Genomic DNA, 10,125 nt, shown 5'->3' on the forward strand with positions numbered 1-10,125 from the left:
GTGCGGGTGGGGCTGGGGCTGGGCAGGAGTGCCCTCCAGGCAGCAGGGTGACCAGAACGCTTGGTTCCCGGCCAGGGGGCCGGGGGTGGGGGGCGCCCCTTGCCCTTCTGCAGTGACCCCACTTTGGATGCAGCTGGTGGGGAAGCAGCCCCACCTGGTGGCCAATGAGGAGACTGCGGGAAGGCCCTGGAGGCGGCCACCTGGGTTCTGGGACCTGCTGAGGCAGGGCAGGGTCGAAGGACAGCCCCCCAAGAGACTCCCTCATGCTCCCCTGATCTCTGTGGGGATCAGGAACCGGCTGTCACTCTGTCCACGGCCCTTGGGTCCCAGAGCGAGTGGAGTGGGGTGGGATGGGACAGGGTGGGATGGGGTCGGGTCCCACTGGGTCCTGGGAGGGCTGGGTGAGGGGTGAGGGGTGCGGGGTGCGGGGTGAGGGGTGTGGTGAGGGGGGAGGGGTGCGGTGAGGGGTGCGGGGTGCGATGAGGGGGGAGGGGGGAGGCGCGGGAACCCTACACGGTGCCCATGGGCAGGGCCAGCCCCCCGGGCCCCCGCGGGGCGCCGTCCCCCAGCGCCCTCTCCAGAACGGCCCGCAGAGGCTGGCGCTGCCCGGGCTGGCGGCCGGCCATGAAGTAGAGGAGCGGCCGGGCGGTGGGGGGGACGCAGGCCAGGAGGCCGGCCAGCGGCAGGAAGGGGGGCAGCAGGCTGAGCAGGGGCCGCAGGCTCCAGTAGAGGACGTAGGGCAGCCCGCAGAGCGCCAACAGCAGCGCCGAGCCCAGCACCGGGCCGAAGAAGCGGGGCCGCGGGCGCGACGAGCAGCAGGCCGCCCGGACGAGGAGGACGAGGCCGGCGCCGCAGGCCGCGCAGACCAGCGCCAGCAGCCAGGCCACGCTGGCCGCGTGGAGCCCCACGCAGGCCACCGGGCGCGCGCCCCGGCGCAGGAGGCCGCAGGCGTCGGCGGGCAGCAGCACGGCGGGCAGCGTCAGCGCCCAGAGCAGCCCGCACACCACGCCCGACGTGTGGCGCGGCCGGCAGCCCGCGTGGCAGGCGGGGAAGACCTCGGCCACGCACAGCTCCAGGCTGAAGGCCGCCAGCAGCCAGAGCCCCGCGGCGAAGGCCAGGAAGGTGACCGCGAAGTCCAGGGCGGCCCGCGCGCCCAGGGCGGCCTGCGCCACCGAGAAGGCCACCTGGCAGCCCAGGAACAGGACGTCGGCGGCCGCCAGGTGCAGCGCGTAGACGGCGAAGGGGCCCTTCCGGATGTGGAAGCCCAGGTGCCAGAGGACCAGCCCGTTGCCCAGCAGCCCCCCGAGGCCCACGGCCAGGGTGAGGTAGAAGACGGCGCTGGTGAAGGTGCGCCACAGCCCGAACATGGCGGCGGCGGCGGCGGCAGACACCTGGGAGGAAGCAGAGAGAGCTGCTGGCACTGGCGTGCCCTGGGGGGAGGCGGGCATGGCCCCCAGGTGCCAGGTGTCCCCGGCCGCCCTCCCGCCCAGGGCGCCCTCCCGGTGAATTCTGAGCCCTCGGCCTCACAGGCCTCTTTGCAAGAGGACAGGCAAGGCGGCCAGTGCCTCGGAGGCGGCCGGTGTGGCTCAGTGGATAGAGCGTCCGCCTGCAGACCAAAGGGTCCCGGGTTCGATTCCGGTCCAGGGCACATGCCTGGATTGCAGGCTCCTCCCTGGCCCGGGCCCTGGTCAGGGCGTGTTCAGAAGGCAACCACTTGATGTGTTTGTCTCACATCGATGTTTCTCTGTCTTTCCCTGTCTCTTCCACTCTCTAAATCAGCGGTTCTCAACCTGTGGGTCGCGATCCCTTTGGCGGTCGAACGACCCTTTCACAGGGGTCACCTAAGACCATCCTGCAGATCAGATGTTTACATGACGATTCATCACAGCAGCAACATGACAGTGATGAAGTAGCAACGACAATAATGTTATGGTTGGGTCACCCCATGAGGAACGGTATTGAAAGGGCAGAAGGTTGTGAACCACTGATGTACAGAGACACACAGACACAGGGAGCCAGTGAGAGCCAGATGGGGAGAGGCACACAGGCAGAGCCCACCTCACACCCCCAGGCACGTTTGCTGGCTGTGCCCCCACCGAGTCCCCGAGTCCCCTCCCACTTACCTGGGTCCCTCCTCCTGTGAGGCCCTGGGACCTCCCCCGTCAGCTCTGAGCCCCTGCCTCGAGCTCACCCCATGCGTCCTCACCGCTCTGTCCCTGTGGCTGGCCTGGCCCCCGGGGGGTCTCACCTGCCCCCCTTGGGCCTCGCCCCGAGGTCGGCACACAGGGGTCCTCTCTTGGGGGTGCAGTGAGCCAGGCTGGCCTCTGCTGTCGCGGGGTGACTGCGCTGTACCCCCCCCAGCTTCCGTTCCCCAGTATGTACCGAGGCAGCTGACCAGCCTCCTGGGCTGTCCTGGGGAATTGTGTATGGGGGGGCCCTGCTCCTGGACAGAGGTGAGGGGGCATGGGAGGTGAGGGAGGTGAGGGGGCGTGGGGGGGTCCAGGGGGTCCCCAGAGCTCTCGGGGGGTCACACCTGCCCCCACACCGGAGGAGGACCCGGGGCCCTGGCTTTAAAAACTGCCCTCAGCCCGGCCGGCGTGGCTCAGGGGTTGAGCGTGGACCCATGAACCAGGAGGTCACGGTCCGAATCCCGGTCAGGGCACAGGCCTGGGTTGTGGGCTCGGTCCCCGGTGTGGGGCGTGCAGGAGGCAGCCGTCAATGACTTTCTCCTCCTTCATGTTTCTCTCTCTCCCCCTCTCCCTTCCTCTCTGAAATCAGTAAGAAAATATGTTTTTAAAAACTGCCCGTCAGTTGGCTTCCCACCCTCCTGCCTCCCTCCCCGTCCCGCAATGTCCCTCCCCAGGGTTGCCGGACCGTCCTTGGGGGACTGTCCTCAGGGTCTCAGAGCCCAGCGGGGAGAGCGGGGTGCTCCTCACCTGGGGGCAGGTGTGGTCGCAGGGGCTCGGAGCTGCTCCCCTGCTGCCTGGCGCCTCTCAGAGCAGCTGGGGCCGCTGCGCTCATGGCTTTAATCCTCCCTCGCCCCCTGGGGCCCGCTGGCTGGGCCGTGTGCCCGGGGCCAGTTCCCTGGAAGTGGGCGGAGGAGCTCCCCGTCCATGGGTGAGCTCAGAGGAGCTGTCCGTGGGCCGTCCCTCCCTTCCTGCTCCGCCCGCTGGACCCGGCCTCAGCACACGAGTGCCCCTCCCCCGGCCACGGCTGGGCCACACCTGCCGGGGGTCCCCCGGGGTGGCCCCTGCTCCGGCCCTCAGGCTGGGTGTGGAGGTGCAAGCCAGGGGCTGTGGGCAGGGCCTGACCCTTCCTGGCTGCGAGGTTCACAGAGAACGCCCTGACTCCGGGACCTCAGTTTCCCCCCTCCCTAGCCTGACCCATCACGGACCTCGGGGCCCCTGGCCGGGGACTGGATCCCGCGATGGGTCACTCGGTGCCGCTGTGGGTGGTCTGCAGGGGCTGCCACACCCTCTCCGAGACCCCCCCCCTTTACCATCCACCTGCCACCCCGCCTCACCCCCTGGGTCTGTACCCACGGGTCCTCTGGGGTTAAAACGCTTTTCCAAGTTCTGTCCACAGAGCTCCATGCCCTGAAGGTCCCAATGAGGTGTCCCCATCCCGGGGCATGGGGCGGGGGGCTGTGGCTCCTGGGGACCCGAGCTCATCAGCGCGGACTCAGGTCCTCGGAGGATGTCTGTCCCCGCGTCTCTGGGTGTGGCTCAGTCTGTCACACCAGTCCCGGGATCTGCTCAGCGTGCTGGGGACGCCCCTGCCTCCAGGGGGCCCCGCCTGCCCGGCCTGCTGCTCCCTGGGCCCTGGGCCCTGCACCCCCCTGGCTGTCCCCTCGCTGCTGTGCACCGGCCTCGGCACACGGAGCTCCCAGCACAGCAGCCGCCCGGGCGTCGGCAATGACATCCTGGGCTGCGAGGGCCCCCTTCCCCCGGGGCTCGTCCCTGTCCAGCCCCAGCTGCGCGGTTGGGAGGAGGGTCTTTGCAGGAGGGAGTGAGGGTTCCGGGACGAGGCCACCCGGGGTCTCAGGTGCACCCGGGACCCAGGACGAGTGTCCTCGTGAGAAGGGAGAGGAGAGACCCACAGGGAGAGGAAAGGGCTCGCCTGTCTGGGGAGGGCTCGCTGGGGACGGGGTCTTAACGTTCACGTTATTGTCAGGAGGCAAAGCACCCGCCGGGCCGACGGTCCCCGGGACAGAGTTACTCACAGTTCTCGGAGGACCAGCCGCGGACCGGACCGGACCGGACCGGGACCTGCACAGGGAGCCCCGGCTGGGCTGGGCGGAGGCAGGGGCAGCGGCCGTGGGCAGGAGCCGGGCCTGGGGCTCCGGGAAGGACGCGGCGGGCGGGGAGCGGGCGCAGGCCTGGCTGCTCGGATCCTTTGAGGGGCTCTGGGGGCAGGGCCGTCCCTGGTGCCCGGGGCCTGCCCGGTGCGGCCGCGGAGGTCGTGGCCCTGAGCGCGAGGAGGAACCGGAGAGGCTGAGCTCCGGCTGGTCTGTGTGTGAAGGCCGTGCCCTGAGTGGTTTTTATTTCTAGGAACTGGTTGCCTCAGAGGGGCAGCCCCGCAGCCCGACCTCAGCGTCAGGGACAGAAGAGAAAAGGCGGTCGCCCGGCAGGTGCCGTGGGCTACGGGGCGAGGGCGCTCGGCCTGAGGCTGGGGTCCCACCCCCTCCCGCCCCCCACTCACAGGTTGGGGTCCTGCACGCCCCTCCCCCAGGGCTGCCTGCCACCAGCAGGGCAGAGGGGCCTGGCCTGGGGTCTCTGTCTCCCGGAGCCTCCGTTTGCCACATGTGATGTCACGCATGTCACATGCTGGATCCGTGCCCAGCACACAGGAAGCCTGGGCCTGTGCTGTGAAGAGTTTAAAGAATGAGGTGGTGCCCTGGCCGGGTTGGCTCAGTGGGTGCAGCATCGGCCTGCGGACCAAAAGGGTCCCGGGTTCGATTCCCGTCAAGGGCATGGACCTTGGTTGCGGGCTCCTCCCTGGCCTGGGCCCTGGTCCGGGCTTGTGCAGGAGGCAACCCATCAATGTGTTTCTCTCACGTGGATGTTTCTGTCTTTCCCTCTCCCTTCCACTCTCTCTAAAAATCAATGGGAAAATGTCCTTGGGTGAGGACTTAAAAAAAATTTAAAATAGCCGAAGCCGGTTTGGCTCAGTGGATGGAGCGTCGGCCTGCGGACTGAGGGGTCCCAGGTTCGATTCCGGTCGGGGGCGTGTGCCTGGGTTGCGGGCATATCCCCAGTGGGAGATGTGCAGGAGGCAGCTGGTCGATGTTTCTCTCTCATCGATGTTTCTAACTCTCTGTCTCTCTCCCTTCCTCCTTGTGAAAAATCAATAAAATATATTAAAAAAAAAAATTTAAAATAAAGAACGAGATGTTTCTGTAAGAACATCCCTCCTGAAAGTCACCAAGCTCGGCCGCCGTAGGGAGCCCTGTGGGGGGGGAGGGGGAGGCAGGTGGCTGAGCCGCCCCTCTGCAGGGACAAGCCCCTCCCAGCGCCCCCGCCCGGGGTGAAGGGTTTGGGGGTCACGAAAAGAAGAGCATACAGCCCGGCCCGTGTGGCTCAGTGGTTGAGCGCCAACCTATGAACCAGGAGGTCGGGGTTCGATTCCTGGCCAGGGCACGGAGGGAGGGGGGCTAGATCCTCAGGGTGGGGCTGCAGGAGGCGGCCGATCCATGATTCTCTCTCATCATCGCTGTTTCCCTCCCTCTCCCTTCCCCTCTGAGACCAATAAAACCTATAAACACTAGTACATAAAGAACAGGGAGGAGAGGTCACGCTCTCGGTGAGTGTTTCTGTTGTCTTCCCGGCTTCTTAGATAACTGAATAGTTGAGGCATGAGCTGGGCCTCACCCAATGAAAACATATTTACGCCTCGCAGCCAGGGTCGGGGTGGGGGAGTGCGGGCGTCTCCGCTGGCCCCTGGTCCGCAGGCCCGGCCGCCTCCCGGCCTGAAACACGGCAGGTCCAGGCCGCGTGCCTGCAGGGCCCTAGGGGGGCCCACCCTTCCCGGGAAGCCTGGCTGGGGGCCTGTTCCTGGGGGGCCCGTTCCTGGGAGCCCCGTCCGGGCCGGCCCAGCCCGAGCCCTGTGTCTGGAGGCGGCTCGGCCTCCAGCCCTGGCAGCTCCTCGGACCCTGAGCCGCCTCCCCGCCGCCCTGGCCCGGAGCCCGGTGAGGGGCCGCCTGTGGCCTCAGCCACGCCGGGCGGGGTCGTGGGGCTGAAGCTGGCGGGGTGCAGGTGGGCCCCTCACGCCTCGGGGGCAGCACAGGAGGTGCAGGGTCAGCGGGGAGGTCCAGGCTGTCCTCGCCGGGTGCCCTGGGGTCCCCGATCGCAGGAGGGGTGCTGAGCAGGCAGATCCCGGCAGACCTGCAGCCCAGCCGGACCAGGGTGGGGTGGGCTCAGTTTCCATGGGGACCCCAGAGGGCTCTGCATTTCTGGGGCTGATGGGGGGGTCGGGGCACCCCCAAGCCTCTGGGAGGAGGAGCTCCTGCAGGTCGCTGGCCGGGGTCTGGCCAGCGGTGCGGGGAGCAGGCGGCCGCCTTGGCTCTGCCGCCCCCGCGGTCTGAGCGGCGACGGGAGCCTCGGAGCCTCGGTCGCCCCGGAGGGTTCGCTGCGGGGCCTGCGCGGCGGGGACGGGCGGCTCCTGGTGCTGGTTCTGCGGGGCTCGCCCGGCTTCGGGGGAAGTGGACATCCGCCCCGAGAGGAGAATTGGAGGCCACTTCCTCTTCTGGGTCTTGTTTCCTTCCCCAAACTGAGTAACCGGGGTTGCCCGTCTGTCCTGGGGGTGGAGGTGGGGGGCCTGGAGGTTCCCCCGCAGGCGAGCGGCCGGGGCGCTCCGGTCCCTGCTCCCCAACCTGCCCGACGCTGGGGTGCAGGCCTCTAACCCCCGACCCCTCCCCGGACTCTGGAGGGCGGCCCAGGCCGGGGGGCAGGGCCGGGGGGCAGATGACCTTCAGGCAGCAGCGGGAGCTGGTCCTGCTCGGCGCCGGGTCCGTGGGTGGCGCTCGGGGTGGACGGGTCCCCAGGACGCTGGGTCCGGGCGGCCCATCCCGAGCCGCGCGCAGGCCCTCGCTCGGCGCCGTGTCCGGGCCATGCCCGCCCCGCTCTCCGGCCCCCGGGCCCCGGGACGGTGCAGCGCGGCCGCGCACTGTCCCCCCGGGAGCGGCCAGTTCTAGGCGGGATGTTGTTTCTCCCGCCGCTGAGGCCGGAGCCTGGCCGCCCCGCAGCCCCTGGGCCCCGCCCTGGAAGCCTGGCCGCCGCACTGAGGCCGGAGCCTGGGACCCTGTCCCGGCCGCCCCGCCACGGCCTCCTGGTCCCGCAGGGACTGGGCGGGGGGGGGGGTGTCTGCCTCCTTGGGCCCTGAGCCGCCTCCCCTCCCGCCCCAGTGGGAGCCACGTGCAGAGGCTCGTGACCACGTGAGATCCGAGGGGCGTGACCACGTGCGGTCCCAGGGGCGTGACCACGTGAGATCCGAGGGGCGTGACCACGTGAGGCCCGAGGGGCATGACCACGTGAGATCCGAGGGGCGTGACCACGTGAGATCCGAGGGGTGTGGCCACGTGAGGCCCGAGGGGCGTGACCACGTGAGATCCGAGGGGCGTGACCATGTGAGATCCGAGGGGCGTGACCACGTGAGATCCGAGGGGCGTGACCACGTGAGGCCCGAGGGGCATGACCACGTGAGATCCGAGGGGCGTGACCATGTGAGATCCGAGGGGCGTGGCCACGTGAGGCCCGAGGAGCGTGGCCACGTGAGGCCCGAGGAGTGTGGCCACGTGAGGCCGGAGGTGGGAAGGCGAGGTGTCCGTGCAGGCACAGCTGGGCCGGCCGCCCAGTCCAGCGTCCTCTGCAGTTAGAGGCCCGGGAGGCTGCCCGGGCGGCGGCCGGTGCCGTGGGAGCCGGGCGGGAGGAGGGGTGCGGCTGCACCTGGGGGTGCGGGGGGCGCCGGCCGGGCTGGGCCGGTAGGGAGCGGGCGGGGGCGCAGGAAGACGGGCAGGAAGGGTGAGGCGGGCCAGGGACGGACCCCCGGACCCGCTCCCGCCGCCTGGACGAGGCTGGCCAGGCCCCCAGCCCCACGCTGGCCGCCTGACCCTAACCCTGACCCCCTGACCGTGTCTGGGTCTGACCGCGCTGGTGACCTCGGTCACTCGGCGCCTGGGCGCGGCTTCCTGTCGCTGATAAGAGTCGGGGTTCCCGGGCCGGGCTCTGGGGCAGCGCGGCCCCTTGAGAGACGGGGGGAGGCGGGGGCTGCCCGAGAGCCCGGCCCGGGAACCCCGATTCCTATCAGCGGCAGGAAGCCGCGCCCAGGCGCCGAGTGACCGAGGCCACCAGCGCGGACAGACACGGCCAGACTCGGCCGCACCTCAGAGGAAGGAGCGGAGAGGAACCGCGATGACGACAGAGCCGTGGCCGCCGCCCGCAGGTGCCTGACCGGACGGAGCCCCGAGCGCCCGGCTCTGTGGACGCCCAGCCGCCTGCCTGCCCGCCGGGCGGTGCTGCTCTTTGACGTCCCCGCGGGTTTGGAAATTTCCAGAAGGAGCAGCCGGGAGGAAGGTCCAGGCGGGAGCTCCTCGGTTTAGTTGCTGGCTCGGCCCCAGCAAAGCAGGAAGACTTTTTTTTTTTTTTAAACATATTTTATTGATTTTTTTACAGAGAGGAAGGGAGAGGAATAGAGTCGGAAACATCGATCAGCCGCCTCCTGCACACCCCCCACCGGGGACGTGCCCGCAACCCAGGCACATGCCCTTGACCGGACTCGAACCTGGGACCCTGCAGTCCGCAGGCGGACGCTCTGTCCACGGAGCCACACCGGCCAAGGTGCCGGGAAGACGGAACCAGAACTTAACGAGGAGCTGCTGCTGCTTCTCAGCACAGACGTGGGCCCGGCCCCGCCCCGGCCTCCAGAGCTGGCGCCCCGGTTCGCGCAGCAGGCCCCGCGGAGGCCGCCCCTGCCTCACCGGACAGAACGGACGGGACGGCCCGAGAGGCCAGCGCTGGGCCGGCGGCAGCGACACCCCCAGTGAGTGCCCGGCGCCGGGTCCCCACGGCTCACACCCGCCTCTTCTCTCGGCCCAGAAAGGACGCGGGACACTCAGGCCTCGGAACCTCCCGAGAGCAGCCCGGTCGCGGACGGAAACCGCCCGGGAGTGTGTCCCCCGCGGCCACTGCCCCGGGCCATGGGCTTGCGCTGCCACCTCCCGTCCTCACCGGCCACTCCCGGTGACCGCATGGCCCCGGGTGCGCCATCACCGAGCCCAGCAACGCCGGGTCCCGCTGGGGCTCTGCCCACAGCCTGGCCGAGGGTGACCCCTGAGACGCAGGCGCCCCGACTGTCGGCTGTGCGGTGGGCCCGCTGGCTCGAGTGACCACACCTTCTCGGTCCCACGCAGTCAGGCCCCCCCCCAGGTCCCACGCAGTCAGGCCCCCCCCCCAGGTTCCACGCAGTCAGGCCCCCCCCCAGGTCCCACGCAGTCAGGCCCCCCCCCAGGTTCCACGCAGTCAGGCCCCCCTCGGTTCCACAGCACGAGACGTGGTCCCCCCAACACCCCGCCCCCCCCCGCCTGGGAACATGGCGCGTCCCGGCCTCTGGGTGCTGCGCAGGCCTTGTTCCCACCGGGAAAGCTGGGGTGTCTCCCGGCAGAGACGGGGACCCCTTCCTGGCGGACTGCCTGTCTCCCGCCCGTGCCCCGTTGCTCTTAGCCTGGCCCCCTGGGCTGTGGGTGTCACTTCGCGTGGAAGGAAACGGGGGGGGGGCTCCCCGCTTCCCTTCTGTGGTCACGGAATCGTGAGACGGAGGAGCCGTCCGGTTAGAGCCGACTCAGAGCGAAGGCTTTCCAGGGAAGTGATTCATCGGCACCGGCGTCTTGGAATTCTGAGGGAGACGGGCCTGCGGCGGCCATTCCCCCCTCTCTGCTGTGCACCCTCCACGGGACCGAGGGCAGCTGGCACCCGGCCACAGGTGAGGCATGTGCCAGGGAGGGCGCCTGTGGGGGCCGGGGGCCGGCTGCTTCCTTCCAGGGAGAAAAGAGCCTTTCTCGCCCTCTTTTTAAAGTTTTTTTTATTTTTATATTTACTTGTTTTTGGTTAATCCTCACCTGAGGATACGTTT

The 10,125-nt window shown here is 69.3% G+C and overlaps 1 protein-coding gene across 1 annotated transcript; it reads right to left on the minus strand.

Moving 5' to 3' along the window:
• Positions 1–509: 509 nt before the first annotated feature.
• MRGPRG (MAS related GPR family member G) lies at positions 510–1,367 on the minus strand (the record flags this gene model as incomplete). Its single annotated transcript, XM_081098820.1, has 1 exon — positions 510–1,367. One exon carries the CDS (start codon positions 1,365–1,367, stop codon positions 510–512), a length of 858 nt encoding a protein of 285 aa, XP_080954946.1.
• Positions 1,368–10,125: the final 8,758 nt, after the last annotated feature.

This window comes from Myotis nattereri (assembly GCF_964212035.1).
Source record: "Myotis nattereri genome assembly, chromosome: 9".
NCBI classification, from domain to species: domain Eukaryota; kingdom Metazoa; phylum Chordata; class Mammalia; order Chiroptera; family Vespertilionidae; genus Myotis; species Myotis nattereri.